At 46.6% G+C, this 24,158-nt stretch overlaps 1 protein-coding gene across 1 annotated transcript in view; it reads left to right on the top strand.

The window, feature by feature from the left end:
• The window catches only part of FRMPD2 (FERM and PDZ domain containing 2), a 603,077-nt gene that overhangs the window by 319,217 nt on the left and 259,702 nt on the right, over positions 1 to 24,158 (top strand). Inside the window, exon 27 of the mRNA XM_086921788.1 lies at positions 4,979 to 5,077. Within this exon, the coding sequence (XP_086777914.1) occupies positions 4,979 to 5,077 (99 nt within the window). The remainder of the gene's footprint in view (positions 1 to 4,978; positions 5,078 to 24,158) is intronic.

The raw sequence follows: 24,158 nt of genomic DNA, 5'->3' as shown, positions 1-24,158 counted from the left end.
CAAGAAGAAATCAATTCTAGAGAAATATCCATACTTCTTATTATGGAAAGTAAAACTTTGATTTTACACTTGTCCCCTTGGTCTTAGCTCTCCATATATCTATTAACCCCTAGTCTTCCATCATTGTCCTAATAAGTCTTCTCATGTTTGGTGAACCAATTATTTCTCTTTGCAAGATTTATCTAAACTTGGGTTCAGCAATGCGTTAAAGTCTCCTCCCAGTATTATTGGGACTTTAACTTCCAAGAGCTGATAAAATAGACCTTGTACTATCCTGCGTACTATCCTGCGAAGGCATACCACAGGCCCTGTATTTTTTTGTGGCTGTAATCCAACGCCCCCCATCATCTACCTCACACTACTCTAAATGCCTTTAATAGATTTTCTAATAAACGATTGATTGGTATAGATTGACTCCTCCATCCACTTCTGTTTAGCCTGGATATTCTTCCACTTGTCCTGCAATAGATGAGCCTCCTGAAGTATTATATTATCGTAGTTAACCCTATTGCAGGATTATTCTCCTTCTACTGGCTACTCTAGGCCCATTTACATTCCATGTTAGAACATTAAGCAAGATATCATTTAATGGATCTGGGAACCTAGACATATTATTTTAAAGGGCTTCCTTTGACCAATCTCATGCCTCCACCCTTGGTGCTAGATTCCTGTGATTGAGGACTTTTGTCTTTTTTTCTTTCGATTTTTCCCATCTGGACCCCACGCAGTGAATTTCTAACCTTTCTACCTCATTCGGAGAACACCGCCCACCCCTGGGAACCCTCCCTAAGCAAAGAATGGGTATGCTTGCTCTGATTCCCTTCGGAGCTCTCTGCTTCCTCCGGCATTTATCATTTATGATTCTGCTGCGCCGTTATCTGATAGACAAAAGAGCCTGCCTCTTTCGGGTCCTTGAAATTGTGCATCTTATTATTCCACACGATTTTCAGTAAAGCTGGAAATCTAATTTGGGTGGTGGCATCTAATGCTCTTAGCTCTAGTACACATTTGCCCAGTTCCCACTGTCAATCCTGTGTGATTTTTGAGATATTAGATCGAACTCGAAACAACTAATCCTCTTTCATGAAGCTACCTGCCTTTAGTGCCTCGGAAAGGACTCGTTCTTTGAGAGTGTATGTTTTAAAGTTAATCACATTTTCTTTGGGCTCTTTCTCCTTAGATTCTTCAAAAAAGGGTCTTGATGGATCATCTGAATGTGTTGAGCTTTGCGGCGTCTATGAAGGGGGCGAATTCCTTGAATAAACTTATAATTAAGGCTCCCAGTTTTCCGTTTTTACTGATTTTTACAGATAAATACAGACAGAAAACTATTTCTTTCCGGGCTGTATTTATTCTTAAAAACTGTAAAATACGGAAAATAGGCCTTCTTTGCATTTTTTTTCTGCTGTCAATCATGAGTGCCAGGTCAGTAGGTGTCCCGAATGAGAGGTAAGGGACATCAAAAAATACAATAGAATTTCTAATTGAGCGTAATTAAGTGCAGATCTACAGTTTTTTTATACTATTCTGCAAGTGTTTTCAGATAATGCTATCGCACTGTATACTGATGAAACCTTTTGGACATTCAAATGTGAGTATACATATATCAGTTAAATAAATGTGGAAAAATACCCATTGGAGCTTCATTTATACAGAAAGCACAAAATAAAAATTGAGAAATACAGAAAAAATGAACAAAAAATAAATATGGATGAATACAGACGGAAATGTCGAAAAAATAAATACCATAAAACCAGGAGCCCTACTTATAATGAAACCCTTTATATTTTCTCCTTCAAGGCCCTCTGGAATATTAAGTACTCTAATATTGTTGCGTCTAGCGTTATTCTCCAAAGACCCAATATCATCTAGCATGCCATTCTCCCCATTTTTTAGGGCTTGAATTTCCTCTTGATTAACCTCTATCTCCTTATTAAGAGCCTCTTAAGAAGCTTCCATTGTGCAAATTCTATCAGTTATGGAGGACATTTTTGGTTCTAGGGTCTCGCAGGCCTCTTGGGTTTTAGCTTGGTTTCTCTCAGATATTGCAAACTTGCTTCTAATCTTTATGGTTCAGGTGTTCAGTATTGCTGCCAGCCCCGGCTGCTTCTCACCACCTTTCATCTTGGAATTGCCCATTGTACCCGATGGATAACTGTCCTGGGACTCCCCTGATGAAGTGTTTTCTGCACTGTCTCCCAGCACCTGATATCTGTAGTAATCTCGATGTCTGAAACAAGGGCCTCTGCACAGTGGCGGCTCGCATAGGGCATGCTGTGGGGCGGGCGAGGCGGCGGAGGGGCAGGGTGTGGGGGTAGTAAGCTCGGACATACGACAGAATGGAGGAACATAATAATAACTTTCATCCGTTCCATCGTATGTCCGAGTGTCTGAGTTTACAACCCCGCCACCCTGCGCCTGTCCGGCCCCACCCCACCGACCGCAGCATGCCCTATGCGAGCTGCCACTGCCTCTGCACTTTGTGTGTCAGGCTCGATTACAGTTGTAGCTTCTCTTTTGGTGTCAGTAATCTTATTTAACTCTCTGACTGCAGGGGAAGGGAGATTTGGCCTGTACCTTAAAGAAACTTCTTATCGATGGGGTTACCTTAACTCGCTCTGCTTTTTATTCGGTGAAGTTGACGGATTCCTTGATTTAGATGGGGTAGGGGATAGCAAGGAGGTAAATTCAGTGTTTCTACTCAATGTGCTCATATCCCCTATTTTCCTGCCTCCCTGCCTACACTCAGTTTTTTCCAATGTAGGGCCCTGTGGTTGTGAGGCACCTTGAACTGAGCTGATATTTTTGTTTCTTAAAGCATACCTGTTTGACAGGCTTTCCTTGTTCACTTTGTTTGGCCCCCCTTCCCTCACTTGCACTGACCTCTTTTGGGTTATTTTCCTCGTGCCGCCAACCACCGTGAGTTTGGTGAAACACAGGACTCCTTGCCCCCAGCCCGGTACGCACGCCTCGGGCTCATGTGCTGGACAGAATTCCTGTTGCTCTGACTGGTTGCAGCCGGGCCCGTGAAGTTCTGCACAGCAAGTGGACCGGAGGGCACCCAGGAGGAGCTGACTCTGCTCGGAGTGCTCCAGGAGGAAAGCAGCAACGCAACCCGTCTATCGCGGAGTATCCCAGCCAGCCGCCATGATTCCTCCACAACATTTTTAACTGTTCTCATCTCCTGTCATGGGCATTATTAGTGAGTCTTTTCAAAAGATTACCATTATAAGAATAATATTGCTACTGAATACAACGTCTCATGGGATTGCTGGAGACCACAGAATGTGTTCAGCTGTACAACAAATACAGGAACATCAAGTACTGCAACTCTTATACTTTACAAACACCCAACACCTTCTACATACAGATCATGTTTGCTCAGCATGCCTACCCTCAACAGACCACATCTTCTCTCCCAGCTCACATCTTCTGCAGAATACCTTGCTTGCACCTGGCCATATTCTCATCCTGTATAGTCCGGACTAAACTTCTTTCAACACACTAAATATCATTCTCTAGACCACATTGCCTTTACCATACTATATCTCCTTCTGCAGACCAAATCTTCTGGCATTTTCCTCATCTTGTCCTACACCAGTACAGACCACATTGTCTCTAGACAATGTCTCCTATTCCCGCACCACACTTTCTTCAGATTACTCCTCTTTTAGATCACACACCCTCCTCCTCTTATTGTCTAGACCATTGCTTCTAATCCAGAACACATCTTCTCTTACAGTTGACAACAGGCCACTCCTCTTACACTAGGATTCTCCACCTTATTGAGACCACACTTTTCTCCTCTGCACCATACTCAGTTTTGCAGCAATCCTCCTCTTCATTTCAAAACATGCCTCATCCACCTCTAGGCTACATCAGTCCACTAGGCCACACATCCTTCTCAATAACATGCAGCCATCTTATTTAGAAATGCCTCACGACACCCACGTCATGTTTTTCTACCATATAATACCTATACTGTTAACCAAAGCCCTTTATGTAAACCATATAACTTGTGCACTGTAGTGTCTTGTGAGTTAGCGATGACGGGACCCTTTTTGTTCCTGATGGATGTCGCTGAACTAGAACATAGGTGTTCAGGTGGGGTGAATAGAGTTCATGTTTAGAACGTTGAATTCGCAGTTACACGCTGAGGAATAAAGATGTACAATACTAAGCTCTGTGTATAGCGTATCCATTAACGAGTACCCAGTCTGGAGAGGACGCTACATGCACCACACTAAGCTAAGATTGCCACCTGGCTCTGGTTTGGATCGGCATCATGTTTCTTGGCTTTTTTGTTACACACAATTAGTATGTGGTGTGGTACTCCCAATGGCTGAACACATCAATGCTACAACACCCTGAATGCAGTGGTTCTCAGCCAAATACTCAAGTATGTATATGGTGTCCCTCTGACATTAAGAGAAGTGGCAACCTGATCTTGATCACATCTCTATGTCATTATGTCATCTCTCTAACCATCTAGCCAAAGCCTGCTCATCAGAGACCACTCCCTAGTTAATTGCACAATATCTCATCAACCAGACAATATTCCTTATCTCAAACACACGTCTCCTCGAGATCATGCCGCTACATTTAAACTGCACCTCCCAAATAAGATCACAGCTCTTCCCAAGCTCTCCTGGCAGAAATACTGGGAAGATGGTATTTCTTACAGAGACTATCATTGCATGCAGGACTTGAAATGAGGTAGTTAATGGGCTGTGTGGTAAGAGGCTTTGTTATGGCAGGACTGAGGCAGTGAAAAGATAGCAGCAATTTATTTCTTTATTAAATCAAATAATGTTACCATATTCACTCCCAGAACTTTTCTTGTCCCGCTGAATTCCTCCTATATTCCACTCCGTTTCCCCTTCTAACTAGATGGATCTTCCATCAAGTGACTATTTCATGACATGATTTGAACTTTCATAAGCTTAAAAGAGTTGTTACTGTCTATTTTCCTGGACAGGAAATTTTGCATTTGCTGAGGGGTTCTGCTTCCGAAGTCACTCTTCTTCTTTGTCGCCCTCCTGATGGTGTCCTCCCAGAGATTGACGTGAATTGTCTGGTAAGAGGAAATTATTTCATCATGTTGTCAAGCCTGTTAAAACTCTCTCTGCTACTGTGTCTCTTTTATATATGTATTTATTTCCAAATATATTCATAAAGTGTCCCTTGGCACTGACCACAGTATGGCTTCAGCATCATATATGTTACTAATAAAAAAAACAAAGACAGAATCAATGAGACATACTTCTTAAAAACATGAACATCCAATTACATATTTCCTTTAACTCCAAAAAGTGTATTCGTTGTGCAGAATTATATGAAATAAATGGTTTAAATTGCATCCAGATAATTAAAGTGTTACTTGTTAACTTGAGAAGCTGTAGAGATGTTTCTTCCTTCAGTTGCCTTCATCTTCTAAGATCTTCTGCCAAGAGAAAATGGCGAAGATGCGATTTCCGTGGTAATTGTGAAAATAGCAAAAGACATTGACAACCTAATTTGAAATACCATTTTTGTTGCATGTGTTGCTGTAGATACACATACTGTGTATACCTGTACAATCTAGTGGTGTATGTGTGCAACTTGTTTTTGTTCAAATAAGTCTTTTGGAGTTATGAGGTGTGGTGACTCCACCTATTGAGGGCAATACACATGGGCATCGGCTCAACAGTCAGATTGTTCTTCTCTGCCATCATGTTCTGACGTGGATACAGGAATTCCGGTTCAGTGCCACCTGGTGTTCTTGCTGGGCCTTCGGCACCGTCCCTCGTAGGTCCAAAGAATCCCAGTCTTCTTCGGTCTACTGTCCAGAGTTACTTCAACCCTGTTTCTTCTTTTCGTGGTTGATGAACTCGCACAGCAGGGCTCTGCCCCTTCTACTCCATATCCCACGACACTTGACAATGTCCATGTGATGGATAGGACTCCTTTTCAATTCTGCCCAACTTGACAAGCTAAGTATCCCAGGACAGACTTTCATGGTGTTTGCAACCTGTGCCTGTCACCGATCACAGAGAGCAACCCTGTGCAGCATGATTTTCTTCTTAACAAAATACCCTTTGGAACCATCAGGCACATTGCATTGCCTTGGCTTCAGTAGGTCCATGCCGGGGAGAGGAAGACACTCCATGCATCTTTAGAGAAGGGTAGAAGGAAACTCTGCAGCAGCTGGGTGTGTCTGGAGCTGAGATTGAAGAGGCATTCTCATTGGAGGAGGCTGCCTCCGGCTCGGATGTCATAGCAGAAGGACAACTGCCAGCCCAACGCCTGTTACCAAGGACTGCAGTGAGACCCGCTACTATCCGTACTTGTGAGGAACCAGCATCTATTTCTTGTTCTTCTTCAGATGGCTCTAGGCCACCACTGCCTCATGGCCATTATCGGCACTGAACTACTAAGCAGAACACAATGCCCTCGTAAGCCTCGACACCAAAGCCCACCTCAAAAACTCATCCCTGAATATCGACCGCACTTTGGTGCTGGATCCAAAGATGTCTGCTCAGCCGCACTTGAAGTCAAAAGCTTCAGACCCGAAATCTACTTTGGGGCATGCTGGACATCAACCCTCTTTTGCTGAATCCAGGCCATGTTTGGTGGAGTTTGACCAACTCATCCTGCTGAGGCTTTAGGAACATTTAGACGCCAGTCAATAGAGGATCCACATCCTGCTGAGCACAGGCAGGATCCTGGCTAAGCCTGCCCCGCCATCCAAGGATTCCCATAAGAAGACAATAACTTTCAAAGAGGCCCTTAACCCTCCATCTTTGGTGTCAGGACAGAGGAACCTCTCCACTGCTGCCAGGCCTGTCCTTCTCCTCCGTCCCCTTCTATTTTTACCTCCCCTTGCTGCCTGGGGACCCTCAAATGAACTCCCCATATGGATCTCCACATTCAGGGGATGGAAACAGTCCAGGGTATTCCTCTGATCCATCTATGACCCCAGGTGCCTGAACCTTGGGATAACTCTCAGGCAGATCCCCCTGCAGACACTGACTAAGCATGGGCGAATTTTGCGGATCTCGCGTTCGCGAATTTTGCGGATTTGCGGATTCGCAATCCGCAAAATCCGCGAATTCCCGCGAATTTGCGGATTTTTTTTTTTTTTTGTGTTCGCCCGTGTTTCTGCCAGTTCGCGAGGGTTTTTACAATTTCGCAATTTGCGAACTTACCTGTCGGGTCGCAAGTTTTGCGAACTTGTTGTTTCTACGTGTCCAGCCTGTTTGGGACACTCTTCTTCATCACTGCCACTCTCTGTCACCACTGCCACTCTCTGACTACTCATGCCACCCTCTGGCCCACCCATGCCACCCTCTGTTTCATCACCACACCCTCTGGTTGTCCAGTGTACATTATTTTCGGCAAAGCAAAGCACACCTTCCCTGCCTCAAGTGACCTGAATTAATTTGGGGCTGATTAATGTGTCACAGAATATTTTTTTAGCTGGCACCTGCTTCCTTAGTGCGCCCTGATTAGTGATCTTTTGCACTTGCTAAGTGCTTTCATTGTTGCAAAATTAGTTACAACACCTGCCCTGCCCCAACTGACAATAATGAATTAGGGGCTAATTAATGTGTCACTGAAAGAATTTAAAGTTCCAGCCTGGCACCTGCTTGTCTGCTCCTTTAGCTGTAAATCAGGACCTTTGTGGCATACAGTTAAGGTCAGAGCAGGGTCACACAATAGTTGCAAGCAGGCAACCGAATTCTGGAGGGCCCCCTCAGGAAGCAATACAAAGAATCGTTACAAATCATGAGGTTGACCTTTTGCACCTGCTCATTGCTTTTGCTTTTGCTGAAATCGTTTTGCGGTTTTTTTCGCGCTATTCGCGGGGCGCGGCGTCGTGCGAAACCGACCGCGGAAGCCGCCAATTCGTGCGAATGAGCATTTTATTTTTTTGCGGCTTGTTGTTTCGCGAGTTTTTTTGCAGTATTCGCGAGCCGCTTGCAGCGCAACACGCGAATTTACCCCAAGGTCGAGTACGGGCGCGGCCATTTTGTTTGCGTGACGTATTTCCGTTTCCGCCCGCTATGTATAATCTCGCGCAGTAAGCGCATTGCGAGTAGAGGTTCGCACGAGATCGCGCGGGAAATCTAGAGGTTCGCACGAGATCGCGAGGAAAATCTCGCGCGAACTGACTTTCGCGCTCGGAAACGGGCGCCGGCCATCTTGTTTTTCATTCATTTCCTGTGTCTGGGCATGGTGTTTAATCCTCTTGATATCTTTCCCATCCTTTGCTTGTTTTCAGTTTTTTTTTTACGATTTTGCTTCTTATCTATCCCTCTCTTTTCCTAGCTGTATATTTTTGTCTTTTCTGCTATTTTTCTTTACTTTTAAACTACTTTTGTAAACTCTTTTCTTTTCTTCTTCCCTATCCTATTCTTTCTTAATTTTCTACTTCTTCCTACCTTACCTGCCCAGACCATGGTCAAGCCAGGCGCCGTGAAGCTGCCCAGGCACTTGAGGGCCGCAGCGGCGGCGGGGAGTAGTGCTGGACCCAGTGGCAGGACAGCAGGCGTGAGATCGAGGGGGGAGCAGGTGACGCGCCGGGAGATATTCAGCCCGGAGGAAGTGGGCGCGCTGGTCTACTTCGTCCAGCGCCGCCTGCCCAGGACCATCGCGGGAGGCGGCAGGATCGCGGCCGGCGGCTATAACATGCGGGAGCGCCGGAAGCGGTGGGAGAAGGTGTGCTGGGCCATATCCCACCTCTACGGGGTCCAGCGCACCTACAGCCAGGTCACCCATCGCTGGACGGACCTCCTGGACCGCGAGCGCGACCTGCTGGACCAGCTCGGCTTGGAGATCCCCGGCCTTGGTGAGTAGTAGTAGCCATTGGCATTTAATCACTCACTACTATGATGTTTTCTCCTGCTCTGTGTTGTTGTATTGCAAATATTTGTTTTTTACATGGAGCAAGCCAATAATGCCGCTGATGACGATTACATTGTAGTTAAATTATATTTCAAAATCTTCTGTGCATTTCAGGTGCACTGCTCTCCTTCTCAGTGGGGTTGCTACTATGCTTATTTGTTTTCTATTTCGTGGTCTCATTGGCCTGAGTAACTATTATGTATGAGTGTACTTAACAGAACTGCGTAATGCTAGACACTAGGGGGCAGATTACATTTACAAGCCCCTTGCGCCACGTTTACGTTGCCTTGCGTGACGCAACAGCGGCGTAAACGTGCCGCATCCCTGCAAGTCATTTACAGCATGACGCATCTAGGGAGATGCGTCACGTTATAAAGCCATGGGCCTGCACCACAATGGGTGCGTTCCTAGTACGCAGGGTGGGCGGTCCAGCGGCTGTGCGCCTCGCAAAATTGCCTGCGTGAAATCTACAAGATTTAACGCAGGCACTTCTGCGACGCTGCTACGTCAATTCAATTCCTTATGTCTGCTCGAAGCAGGCGAAAGGACTGACACAGCATGTAAAGTATTGGGTGGCCCTGAGCATTACTGGAGTTGCATTGCGTTGGCGACGTGACTCCAGCGATGCGCCGCTCTTACGTGACGAGATGCGTCACGCAAGTGCCTACCCTTGCGCCAGGGCGCGCCGCATTGTAAATGAGGCACATCTGCCGTGTCGCAAGGGTAGTTTTGCGTGACGCATTTGATCTGGCGCATCTCTGGAGATGCGCCAGAACGCGTAAGTAAGTATGCCCCTAAGGGGCAGAATTGCAATTACCGTCGCATCCCTGCAAAGTAGCAGGGATGCGCCATTAATTGTGCGGCCCGCTACCACCACCAAACATGGTGCGCCGTATTTGCAATGCGGCGCCCCATGGGCCCAAAACGTCACCGAAGCTTTACTGCTGGAGTTGCGTCGCAACGATGGCGCAGCTCCATCAATGCTCTGGGGTACCCTATCTCCCCAATGCTGGGTCAAGCCGTACGTCTGCTTCAAGCAGGTGCAGGGTTTGTGTGACGCATCATTGTCCTAAAGGTGACTGATTGATATTTTGTAGATTTCCCTCAGCCACTATTAGGATGTGTTCCAGCGCAGGAATGCCCTCCCTTGCGCCGGAACGCCCCCTGATGGCGCAGGGCTTTATAACGGGATGCATCTCCCAAATGCGTCACGTTGTTATAATATTATACGCCGCACCATGGCGCCCTTTTTTGTTTAGCTGCTGCGTCACAAAAGTCACGCAAGAACGGCGCAAAAGAGCCGCAAGGGCTTAAATCTGCCCCTTCCTTTGTAACCCTGACAATAAGAAAAATAGTGGCGGTGGATTGATAGTTTGACTATTTAAATGACTGGTAATGTAGCAGGCAACTGTTAGTGTTGTCACTGATCTGACTGAAATCACAATGGAGTTTGTCTGTCACTTTGCGTCTTGCCTGCGGACTGCTGCCTGCCAGTCCTAGGTGAACGTTTCAGTACTTTGTTTAGTGAGTTACGTGACTTTCGAAGTCACAGGTCCGCATATAAATGAAAAGTAACCATAATCAATATAATTTCGCAGAAATATTTTGTTATTGTTCTTTTGAAATGTTTGATTTGGTTGACATTGACAAGCAACAATCATCCATGTTTTCTGTTCTTTCTTTCATGTTGTACGTCAGCTCCCCCCAGGGGCGAGAGGAGGACACAGGAGCAGCAGGCGGCGGATGCTGTTCATCAACAGGGCCAGGATCGGGCAGGCGAGGGCTCCTCTGCTGGCCCCAGTAAGTTTTCATTTTAGACTAGTACCTATTTTTCCTAGCGTTCCTCATTTGACTTTTTTCAAAATTGTCTTTGCTCTTCTTGTAGACTGTATCTAAATTCTTATCCTGCCTCTACTATGACTCCCTGTGGTATTACTAGATTATTCTTATTAGTCTGTCTGTGTAGCTAACTAAGATTGCACGGTTGGCGAAACTCCCATGATTCTAGTCAGCAATAGCTCTATCAACTTAGTGCAGTCCTCTGGGATTGTCCATAATGTCTTTTGAAGTGTTCTATCTGGACTCATGCTTGCAAAAATTGCAAAACCTTTCGCTCAGTCACTCTAGTCTGGACCAAAAAACACAGATTGTATTTAACTTTAAAAGCTTTATTAAAAGTAAACACATTTATTAAAATGAAGTCATAATAAAACTAAACGTTTAACTGATAATGGAAAAGTGGTTAGTGCTGACGATTAATTGAAGACATTTCTTGTGGTCGAGCCGAGCTCTCACCTGGTTTCAACTTGATCTTGTTGTTAGAAGTCCATCTTCTGTCTGTGTGGAGAAAAATGGTGCGTGTTAAAAAAACAGCCTTCATCAGTTGTGCCAAAAAGTGCAGCAAGACAACCTTCCCTGGAAAAAGGGACATTTTTTTTTAACTTTAACGACAGTCACAAATTACATTGTTTTCACATGTCTTCATTCCTAGACCAAATACTAGTGACTGCTTTATTCTAACATTCTTAAATGTACTTTGTAGGTGGAACATCTGGTGGCGGGGCCAGTGTGGAGGTGGTGGTGCTCGACACCGAGGCGGAGGGCGAATCGGGCGATGCTTCAGGGGAGGAGGCGGCGGCGGCAGCTGTGAGAGTTGAGACGGTGGTGGTGGCGGCCAGAGGTAAGCTCTTATATATTCCTTACTTATTGAGATTGAAGACTAGCTGGGAAGGCAAGAATATGAGATGCATGGCTGGGTGAATGATGAAGCAATGATGGGTGGAAGGACAACAGCCTGGGTGGGTGACACAGAAACTGTATGTGTCCATATACCTGGATCATGCTACTATCTGACTCTTAGATAGCATATGTGTATCTAGAGCAGGGGTACTCCTAGTACGGCCCGCGGGCCGGTGGTGGCCCGGCAAGCCTTCGTTGGCGGTGCGCTGACCTTGCAGACAATCACTGCTCCCCCGGCCCCCACAGAGCAGAGGCTTTTTTGTATTTCACCTGTTAGCGCCCCTGCATCTCCACTCTGACAATCACTGCTCCCCCGGCCCCCACAGAGCAGAGTGGAGATGCAAGGCCACAAAGAGGTGAAATAGAACTAAGCCTCTGCTCTGTGGGGCCGGGCAAGCAGTGATTGTCAGGGTGGAGAAGCAGGGGCGCTAAAACAAACAAAGCCTCAATAATATGTTAATGGTCTTTTAAAGACCTGTTAAGTACTTTGGTGTTGTTGTCTGTGTGTGCGCGTTGAGGAAGCGGTCTCAACCCGGGCTGAAGGCTGACACAGATAGACACACACACAGTGAGATGACAGAGGGAGAGGGAGGGCAGGAGGGAGAGAGAGATGGAGGGAGGGCAGGAGGGACAGCAGGAGGGAGAGAGATGTATGTAAATGCTGGGTCTGGTGGCTCAGTGGATGAGGGCATCTGCTGCAGGGACCTGTGTGCAACCTCATGGTCACAAGTTATCGTTTTGCTTTAGCCCCGCCCCCTCTGACTCCGCCCCCACCAGTGCGGCCCTCGGCCCCAAACTACACTGTAAATGTAGCCCCTGAGAGAAAGTTTGTGGTACCCATGATCTAGAGAGAGTAGACGGTCAGTGGATGAACTAAGTGTAACTTTGAAGAGCATGTAACACTAACACTGCACCCGCACGTCCGTTCCAGTGTAGGAAAGGCAAGGAAAAGAACTTTTAATTTTGTCCAAATACTACCATAAATAGTAGCAGTAGTTTGTATTGCAAGCACTGCATAGATCCGGTTATTATGGTGGCCACTCCCTACCTCTCTTAATAAGTTTAGTAGTACTCAGTCATTCATGTGTGGATGTATCACTGCCTGTCACTCAATAAAAAGCAAAGCACCTAAAGTCATCCCATATATAAGCAAAAACATCCCATGTGAAGTGATAGATAATCAGATTATTTATCTTCTTCAATTTTCCATTTCTAGTACTCATTTCCACTGTAGGGTGAAAGTTAAATTAATTAAGCAGTAGCCCTTGAGTTGTAACAGAGTATTCTCAGTGCCACCCGTAATAGAAAAGTAAGAGATTCACCACCTGCATGTACTGGACGGGTACAGTAACGCAACGGCAACGCAAGTCTAGGTCACTCCTCATGGCGTGCGTCTCTTTTTCTCGGGTGCAAGTTTACCGCGCTGGCATTATGCCGGCTTGCAGAAAATAACGTACCAATTTTCCAAAACAAGAGACAAGAAGAAGAATAAGACAGGTGTACTTTCATAGTCGACTCCAATGGAAGTCCACAGTGCTCATAGAATTTGTTCCTTAAACTCCCACTAATGTTAGAGCAAGGATGAAGAAGTGTGAGGTTAGATAGATACTGGCCTCAATAGTTATGTAATGCGCTTGCAAGTTGCTAGTTGTACTGCAGCACACATTTCTGCTGAATGATTGAGTTAATCTTAAAGAGCATTGGTTACAGACTATGTCTTTCTTTCTTCATATAGGTTCTCCTTCCAAACGAACAAGGAGGAAGGAGCTGGCTAGAGCGGCCCGGCAACGGAGAATCGAGGCCACTGTTGCGGAATATCGGCGGCTGGTGGCCCTGGAGGACGTGGAAAGTGTGCGGTCGACAACAACGACAACGTCGTCCTCCGTGGCCTCACCGGCTGCCACCGTGACCCAGCACAGTGGTCCACCGAGACTGAGCCGGGCTGCCAAAGGCAAACGCCACCGCCGAGCAGCAAGGCCAACAGCTGCTTCTCACAGGCCTTGCACCTGCAAGGCAGTGAAGGCACGCCTGCGCCGCACCACCCTGATGGTGTCCCGCCTTCAGCAGGAGCTCGCCTTGCTCCGCGAGGAGCATGATGCCCTGGCCCAAAAAGTGAACAGCATCCACCCATAGTGTCCCTTGCCCCTTTTTTAGAGACTTTTGGGGGGTGGGAATTGGGAGTTGGGTTTTTGGGGACTTTTGAAGGACAATCGTTGGGGTTAGGGAGGGTCTTGCGGGAGATTATTTTGTTAGGGATATAAATATACTTTTTCAAACTTTATCTGAGCATACCTGTTTTTTACTGCTTGCCTGGTGGGTGGGGGTTTAACGTTGACTGTTTTCCTGAAAGTTTAGTTCCATTTTCTTCCTTTAAGTGTAAATGCCCAAATGTTTTCAACACTAAGTGCCTCTCACAGACTAAGTGAAGTGAATCCAAGAGTCCTAGGACTTTAGTAGTACTACCTTCAGGCTCTCGTCTCTCGTACTAATACTCCATTATACCCCCAAACCACCAAACGCTTATCTTACCTGTAATTTGTGTTTGAAAGTAGGGCTAGGCCCAGGGCTGGCTCCACGGGAAACACCGAATAACGTTGGCAATCTTGGTCGGATAAAATTTCCTCATAGCGGTGGTAGTAGTGGTGTGACACAGTGGCAGTTGCATGCCTATGAAAAAAAAGAAAATGAAATCTGGTTTGTCCTCCTGAGCAATTCAACGGTACAACTGAGAATATAGCAGGTGACAGAAGTACAGTAGAGCAGTGCCACATTGTAGCCTAACAAATGGTAAAGTATAACTACTAATTCGGTTGAAGTTCTTTCACATTAGCAATGGTTCTTTGTCAAGCAGAGTAAGAATATATCATCGACAACTGTGGAAAGAAAGAATGCGACAGTACAGGGCCTGTGTGGAATTATTGATAACTATATTCAACATAAGGTCTCTGTAGCCAGATACCCGAGAGCCTTGCTGGTCACTATAAATCCATTCACAACAACACTCAATGGGGTTGGTCTGGAAGGTGTCACGTTTACTCCCCGTGATCCAGTCGATGCAAATATGGTTCCACCTCCAAATGTCACCAACACCCAGAAGTGTAAACACAGGGTGTTCGAGGCATTAGGCGAGGGAGAAAAATAACAAACTAAAATAAAAAATGTGGGATGGGTAAAGGTAGGGTCAGCAGGGAAAGGATACCTGTAAGAGAAGACAAGACAGGCATCAGTGAAGTGATGTCCTAACATACAAGGGTACTCTCATATAGTCTCACTAAATAGTCTGCAAGTCTCCCGCCTACTCATGGGAAATGTAGTTTCATAGTACGGTAGGCGCTTAGGGGCTGCGTAACCTGACAGAAGGTATAGTAGATAGAAAAGGAGAAATTGCTTTTTTTCTAGGTGTCCCCTCACTCACCAGGGTTGCCCCTTGGTGACATGCTTCATCATTGGGGCCATCCCAGTCCTCTACGGCCTGGGGCGTGCTGCGACTTGCGAATTACGTAGGAGCACTTACAAATGACTATGTGTGGTGCAGATAGTGGAGTGGACTAAGTGATGTGTTAAGGGATCAATGTAGAAGCCGAGAGAGAGCAAAGAAATGCAGTCACAGTCAGAGAAAAAGGCAAGGGATACTGTATCTATGTGGTTGTAGTGGTCCTGTTGGAAGTGGTAAGTAAGTTGCCCGCAGAAAAAAAATCCTCCTATTAGCGGCACTCCTCCATTGCAGCCGACGCTTCGTCCACCGATGTTGGTCACCAGAAGACACCCTGTCCACTGCCTGCCTGATGCTGAATTGTGGCTCGCTACTGTGAAGCCTGACTCCATCCTTTTTTCCCCATTGCAGAGACTGAAACCCGGCCTGTAATTCTGCAACGAAAAACAGGAAGTGATATAATATTACAACACCACTGATAAATAAATATAAGGTATGTAGGCTGTGGAGTGCAAAAAGTCACAATTTGTTTTTCCTAGTAGACAGACAGTACAATGTTTTTGAAAGTGCGTACTCTGAGTCACCTTTTGAAGGATAAATAAGTATGGGCAAATTAATGTAGCGGATCTTGCCCCTCAAGCTAGGTGTACTGTAAACTGTGTTTTAGAACAAAAATAGATCTTCCTAACAGTGCTCCCACCCAAAAAACGAGGCCTAGCAGAAAACTGGAGACAAAACTTACTTTGAAAGTAAAAGTAGGCCGAAGTACCCTAATTACCCATTACCCCCCGTGGATTGCATTCAAACCACTTGCAAGCAACCAAGCAAAAGTAGCCATAGCCAGCATCGCTCCAAGACTCGAAATCCCCCCCACTCAAACACATGCAATAGAAATACTGCTAACCCTAACGAACCCTAAGTTAAGAATAGTGGCAAAGGCTTTCTTTAACTATGCCAAATCCCCCCTTTCCCACCATGGATTTTCTTCAAATGACTTGCAACCAAAATTACACATTCTCACGAGTGCTCTAAGACCCCAGAACTCAGTTTGAAAAATCTAGAACACCCCGATACACATGCAATCCTGCTGCTAGGGCTAACCCTAACGAACCCTAAGTTACAAAAAGTGCCAAAACTAAAGGCTTTTCCGCGCGGATTTTGTCCCAACCACTTCTACCCGGTATTAGACCTTCCCAGGAATGCCCCAAGACCCGGCAACCCACCCGCCAAGAAGCGTAACACCCCCAAACAGGCCAAAAGCAAAATCTCATACTTGCAATATTTCTGGGCCTTCGGTCCAAACGCGCTGCGTAGCTAGGCCATAAGTCGGGGTTGGCACGACGGATTTCCTGAAAAGCAAATGCAATCAAGATTAGAGTGTCCCAGCAGTGCTCCCAGACCACGAAACTCACCCGCAAACAGACGGAACCCCCCCTAAGAGCACCTCAAAGGCAAGCAAGTCATCAAAAACACAAAAAAAATTCCGCCTGGGATTTGGTCCAAAACACTTTTATCCGGTATTAGAGCTTCCCAGCAATGGCCCCAGAGCCGTCAACCCAGGAGAAAACGAGTAGAAGACCCCCAAACAGCCAAAGAGCAAAAGTACAAAAATGGGGACTTAGTCACTTTTTCACAAATTTCCCAAATCACTCCGCGCGCGCTCTGCAGCTAGGCCCTAAGTCCCCTCAGCCACCATGGATTTGCTTCAAACCTCTTGCAAAGTAAAGTATATATAGCCAGCAGTGCTCCCAGACCACGAAACTCACCCGCAAACACCAGGAAGCCCCCCAAACAGGCCCCCGAAAACGCTACATAGAGCAAAATGTCTGAAATAGCCCAAAAAAAATCGGCCTGGATTTTGTCCCAACCACTTCTACCCGGTATTAGACCTTCCCAGGAATGCCCCAAGACCCGGCAACCCACCCGCCAAGAAGCATAACACCCCCAAACAGGCCAAAAGCAAAATCTCATACTTGCAATATTTCTGGGCCTTCGGTCCAAACGCGCTGCGTAGCTGGGCCATAAGTCGGGGTTGGCACGACGGATTTCCTGAAAAGCAAATGCAATCAAGATTAGAGTGTCCCAGCAGTGCTCCCAGACCACGAAACTCACCCAGAAACACCAGGAAGCCCCCCAAACAGGCCCCCGAAAACGCTACATAGAGCAAAATGTCAGAAATAGCCCAAAAAAAAATCGGCCTGGATTTAGTCCCAACCACTTCTACCCGGTATTAGACCTTCCCAGGAATGCCCCAAGACCCGGCAACCCACCCGCCAAGAAGTATAACACCCCCAAACAGGCCAAAAGCAAACTCTCATACTTGCAATATTTCTGGGCCTTCGGTCCAAACGCGCTGCGTAGCTAGGCCATAAGTCGGGGTTGGCACGACGGATTTCCTGAAAAGCAAATGCAATCAAGATTAGAGTGTCCCAGCAGTGCTCCCAGACCACGAAACTCACCCGCAAACACCAGGAAGCCCCCCAAACAGGCCCCCGAAAACGCTACATAGAGCAAAATGTCTGAAATAGCCCAAAAAAAATCGGCCTGGATTTTGTCCCAACCACTTCTACCCGGTATTAGACCTTCCCAGGAATGCCCCAAGACCCGGCAACCCACCCGCCAAGAAGCATAACACCCCCAAACAGGCCAAAAGCAAAATCTCATACTTGCAATATTTCTGGGCCTTCGGTCCAAACGCGCTGCGTAGCTGGGCCATAAGTCGGGGTTGGCACGACGGATTTCCTGAAAAGCAAATGCAATCAAGATTAGAGTGTCCCAGCAGTGCTCCCAGACCACGAAACTCACCCGCAAACACCAGGAAGCCCCCCAAACAGGCCCCCGAAAACGCTACATAGAGCAAAATGTCTGAAATAGCCCAAAAAAAATCGGCCTGGATTTTGTCCCAACCACTTCTACCCGGTATTAGACCTTCCCAGGAATGCCCCAAGACCCGGCAACCCACCCGCCAAGAAGCATAACACCCCCAAACAGGCCAAAAGCAAAATCTCATACTTGCAATATTTCTGGGCCTTCGGTCCAAACGCGCTGCGTAGCTGGGCCATAAGTCGGGGTTGGCACGACGGATTTCCTGAAAAGCAAATGCAATCAAGATTAGAGTGTCCCAGCAGTGCTCCCAGACCACGAAACTCACCCAGAAACACCAGGAAGCCCCCCAAACAGGCCCCCGAAAACGCTACATAGAGCAAAATGTCAGAAATAGCCCAAAAAAAAATCGGCCTGGATTTAGTCCCAACCACTTCTACCCGGTATTAGACCTTCCCAGGAATGCCCCAAGACCCGGCAACCCACCCGCCAAGAAGTATAACACCCCCAAACAGGCCAAAAGCAAACTCTCATACTTGCAATATTTCTGGGCCTTCGGTCCAAACGCGCTGCGTAGCTGGGCCATAAGTCGGGGTTGGCACGACGGATTTCCTGAAAAGCAAATGCAATCAAGATTAGAGTGTCCCAGCAGTGCTCTCAGACCATGAAACTCACCCACAAACAGACGGAACCCCCCCTAAGAGCACCTCAAAGGCAAGCAAGTCATCAAAAACACAAAAAAATTTCCGCCTCGGATTTGGCACAAACCACTTTTAGTGCTTCCCAGCAATGGCCCCCAGACCCGTCAACTCACCTGCAAAGAGGTAGAACAACACCCCCACAAGTGCTGAGTCTTTCTTCATTGGGCGTAAACCAGCCCTCTGCTTTGATGGAAATAGGAGTCTGGAGGAGGAGGATAGAGGAGCATGTTCTTCTGAACTTGTGAACCTGAGGAATGCAGACTGCGGCACCTTCAAATAAATTAGCAAACAAGTGAAGACAGTTCTGCTGATGGGCTTGTCTTTGTGATTATCTGATTAAAGTTTGAATTATATTAACTGTGCACAACAAAGAAAGACAGACACACAGGAATAAAAGTGAATAAGGATGAAAAAGAAAGTTATTGATTCGTTGTCTCATTTTCAGGGCTCGGAGTCGGAATCACGGTCCAGGAATAAGAATAAGGCTTCGTCATCATACTCTGCGAATTCAGCCCGGGTGAGGTCAGTGCCACCTGACAGAGTAGAAATTCCCTCATCTATGGTGCTGGCCACCTCCTCTTCATCCGGCACGCTCTCTCGTACTCTTATATCTGGTGGTATGAGGTGCTGATTCATCTTGATCATTGTTAACCTCTCCACATTTTTGGGCGAGAGGCGGCTCCGTTTGGGAGTTACAATCCCACCAGCCGCACTGAAAACCCGTTCAGAAGACACACTTGCGAGTGGGCAAGACAAGTAGTTTAAAGCCAGGTTGGTGAGCTGTGGCCACAATTCTTTTTTCCCATGCCAATACGCCAATGGGTCAGAATTAACATAGACCTCTGTGGAGTCATTCAGATAGTCCTTCACCATCGACTCAAGGTCCTCCTCCAAGGTTCCTCCACTTTGCGTAGCTCTTGCTGTGCCTCTGGCCTTTTGAGAACCAAACCCACGCAGAGCTAGCCAATCCTCTTCAGCCTCCAATGTTTCTGCTGCCTTTCGTGCAGATGATGCAGTTGCCGGTGTCTTTAACGGCTGAGAGGTCACTTGTGCCACAGCCACAGGTGCAGAAGTGGATTGTTTTGACTGGGGATGGCCTGCTGATGTACTGCCATTTCCTTCAATTTCCAGCCGTTCTGTTTCAAACTTCTTGGCTGACAAGGCTAGCCAACGTTTGTACTTTGTAACATCTTCGTCAGCAAAAGGAAAGAATGCTCTGCCTGCCAGCGCCTTTTTGTAGCGTGGATCCAGAATAGTAGCACAAATGTAATGCTGTTCTGAGTGGATCTTTTGAAGACGTTCATCACCTTGTAGGAGCTCTAATAATGTCTCAGCCAGAAGCAAAGAGTCTTTCTTTTTGTAATCTTTTCGAAACACAGAACACACCTCCTTCAGTTGGTCCTCCAGCATGTACAACAATGGGATAGCTTTTCCCAAATTAGAGTCCTCCTTGCTGACTGCACGTGTGAAGACCTCAAAAGGACGAAGCATGCGTGTTAGGCTTTCAACTATGTTCCATTGCGGCCCACCCATCCTCAGCTCCTCTATACCCTCTTTCAAGAAAAATTGATCGAGTTGCGTATACTGCTCATACAGACGCTCAAGCATGTAGAAGGTTGAGTTCCAACGTGTTACCACCTCCTGGATGAGTGCTTTCACTGGCATTTGACTTTGATATAGCATGCTCCTCAGCTGCTTGCGGGCCTTAAAAGAATGCCTGAAATGCTTGCAAATTTTTCGGCAGTTGTCCAATACACTGTACGCTGCACTGCCTTTATTACCCAAGAATTTTTGGACAACCAGGTTTATACAGTGCGCCAAACACGGCACTCTGAAATAGTAACCGTCCCTCATGGCCTTAACTATATTGGAGCCATTGTCTGTGGAAACATAACCAACCTTGCGTTTTAGTGGGGACAGACAGTTAAGGACCTTTGTGTTAAAGACATCCAAAATGTTTTCTGCTGTGTGACGTTTCTCCAAACCAAACATGGCTAGTGTTGCATGTTTCCGAGCACCTTTAAAAACAATGTTAGTGTCAACACCTGAGTTTAGCTTTGCTTTAGCCCCTGAAAAAGAGACCCAGTGTGCAGTGATGCACATGTAATCAGCGCCTGCGCCACTGGTCCACATGTCTGTTGTCAGATGTATAGTGTGAACAGCACTCTTCTCCAAAGCTGCCCCAATCAACTTCAGAACATCTTCATGTAGTGCTGGAACCGCAACTCGGGCAAAATAGAACCGGCTAGGAACCTTCCATTTAGGGCAGAGCACTGTCACTAATTCTAGAAAACCAACCCCTTCTACAAAAGAAAAAGGGAGAAGGTCCAGAGCTAGCATTTTAGCCAGCTTAGTGTTATACAGACGGGTCATTGGGTGGTTGCGTTCATATTGCGCTTCTGTAAACAACATCTTTTTAATGTTGCCCTGGACCAATGATTTACGGGATGATGATGATCTCTTCGACCCAGTTACGCTCGCTGATGAACTTTTCCGCATTGATGTCTCACTCTCTCCCACACTCTTAGTGTGGCTCCCATGGGGTGTGCTGCTGACATGGGAACTGGGTGTAAGTGAAGTGTTTGAATCGTCTTCTTCTACCTCCTCGTCATCAGCAGATGACAAATCAACGTTTTCATTACGTGCAATTCCGGCTTTCTTGACCGCCTCTAGGTGCGGAAACCATTGGACAGGGTGCCTTCTCTCAAGATGACCTCTCTGGCCTCCGGTACCATAGTTAGAACCAAGCTTACCACGACTAACTCGAAGCTTACAAAGGCTACAAATGGCTACGTTTTCCTTTTTTGGGCAAACACTAAAGAAGTCCCAAACTGGAGACTTGAAATGTCTTTGGGGGCCGGAGGAGGCGGCGATACTGGTGGTGGTGGTCCTGCTGCTAATGCCAGATGAAGTGGAGGATGTGGATTGCCGAACTTCAGTACGTTTTGCACTTTCACCACCACGAATTGAGGTCGAGGACGAGGTGGGTACCTTCTTGCGAAGAAATATGGAAGCGGTAGGTTTTGGTGTACTACTTAACTCCAAATCTAATGATTCCATTTCCATTGCCTCCTCGCCGACATCATCATCACGCTCAGCAGCTTCTCGGGATAGGGTCAAAATGTCTCTTTGCTGCATGCCCGGTGGGGCTGCAGTGACCTTTGTGATGACTGCCTCGTCGTCATCGTGAGAGGCTTCATCACCAGCAGTATCTGTCACTTCTTGTTGAGCCTCATCACACTCCATAGGTTTGAGTTTTTGGACGACCTTCCTTTTACGCTTAGGTACCGGTGGCAGATCATGGTGTGCCTCTGCCTCACTGTCAGACCGCAGTTGTCGTGGTTCCCAAGACAGATCACTTGCACCAGAACGAGGTGGGCTTGAAGAAGATGTAGACACCCCCCTTGATCTTTTCCTTGCTAGGGATGTGGAAGACAATGAATGATCATCAGGAGGAGTGGCTTCCAATGATACCTCAGCTTCATTGTCGATTTCCAAATGTGCCCCTACTTCGGGAGGAACAACTATTGTGGGCACTTGTGAACGTCCATGCACCTTTGCTTGCGCATCTCCTTTTGCTGCCTCTCCTTCCACATGTACTTGGGCGTGTACTTGCACATGGTGTTGTTGTTGCGGCTGTGGTTGTTCAACACTTGTCAGATGAGTTACAACAACCTGTGTTGATTCAGGGACATTGCTGCTACTTTCTTGCGATGAGCCAACATCACTGGTCGATGGTGATTGGAGAAGTACACTGACTGCCTCTGAAGCACTCAAGGGCTTTGACTTAAGTTGGCGTGGTGGTGGAGGCACTGAACCCAATGGAGCAGGGGTGCTGCTCTCAGGTTGGTCCCCAGCAGATCCTGCTGCTGCAGGCGTACTTTTTTTTTTGCTCCCAAAAAAAGTGGTGGGTGGCACACCAGCCTCCTTGGTAACTTGCTTCTTCTGCTCCTTACTAGCAACTTTCTTGCTAGAGGAGCTACGGAGAAGTTTCTTTGGGGCCATCTTCTTCAGAGCAGGTCAGACAGCAGGCCGCAGTTGCACGAATTGTAGAGTTGTCTGAGGCCAGACGTGACGTCGCGTGACGTTATGCTGCACACACACACCGCTGCAGGACTTCTTCCTGGCACTGGTGGTTCTCTTGAGTCTTGTGCACCTAAAAAAAATGGAAGACAGAGGAACATCAGTTCAGTTATAGAGCACAAAAAAATCGAAAAACACTGCAAAATCAGCACAATCCCATTCCATCCATGATGTTTAAATTCAAGACAGCCCACAGAAAGACTAGGCCCCATGCACCACTCACTACCCCTGGTCAAGGCCCCAACAACAGGTCAAAAATCGAAAAACACAAAATTTTACAAAAAAAAAAATCGAAAAACACAGAAAAATCAGCACAATCCCAATTCATCTATGGCCTCCATGATGTTTAAATTCAAGACAACCCACAGAAATACTAGGCCCATGCAAGACTCACTACCCCTGGCATAAATAAAGGTTGAAAAGTAGGGAAAATGGTTGGAGGCCTAACAACAAAGCCTGCATTCAAAATGGCCACTTGCCTGCCAGCACATGGCAAGTGCCTGTAGCTGCACTTAAAATGGCCACCAGCCACATGGCATGTCCCTCCCCATGAACACCCCCAAAAATCGAAAAACACTGCAAAATCAGCACAATCCCATTCCATCCATGATGTTTAAATTCAAGACAGCCCACAGAAAGACTAGGCCCCATGCACCACTCACTACCCCTGGTCAAGGCCCCAACAACAGGTCAAAAATCGAAAAACACAAAATTTGACAACAAAAAAAAACGAAAAACACAGAAAAATCAGCACAATCCCAATTCATCTATGGCCTCCATGATGTTTAAATTCAAGACAACCCACAGAAATACTAGGCCCATGCAAGACTCACTACCCCTGGCATAAATAAAGGTTGAAAAGTAGGGAAAATGGTTGGAGGCCTAACAACAAAGCCTGCATTCAAAATGGCCACTTGCCTGCCAGCACATGGCAAGTGCCTGTAGCTGCACTCAAAATGGCCACCAGCCACATGGCATGTCCCTCCCCATGAACACCCCCAAAAATCGAAAAACACTGCAAAATCAGCACAATCCCATTCCATCCATGATGTTTAAATTCAAGACAGCCCACAGAAAGACTAGGCCCCATGCACCACTCACTACCCCTGGTCAAGGCCCCAACAACAGGTCAAAAATCGAAAAACACAAAATTTGACAAAAAAAAAAATCGAAAAACACAGAAAAATCAGCACAATCCCAATTCATCTATGGCCTCCATGATGTTTAAATTCAAGACAACCCACAGAAATACTAGGCCCATGCAAGACTCACTACCCCTGGCATAAATAAAGGTTGAAAAGTAGGGAAAATGGTTGGAGGCCTAACAACAAAGCCTGCATTCAAAATGGCCACTTGCCTGCCAGCACATGGCAAGTGCCTGTAGCTGCACTCAAAATGGCCACCAGCCACATGGCATGTCCCTCCCCATGAACACCCCCAAAAATCGAAAAACACTGCAAAATCAGCACAATCCCATTCCATCCATGATGTTT

The sequence above is a fragment of the Lissotriton vulgaris genome, chromosome 5, assembly GCF_964263255.1.
Source record: "Lissotriton vulgaris chromosome 5, aLisVul1.2, whole genome shotgun sequence".
Classification (NCBI taxonomy): domain Eukaryota; kingdom Metazoa; phylum Chordata; class Amphibia; order Caudata; family Salamandridae; genus Lissotriton; species Lissotriton vulgaris.
This window is presented reverse-complemented; position numbering and strand designations above follow the sequence as displayed.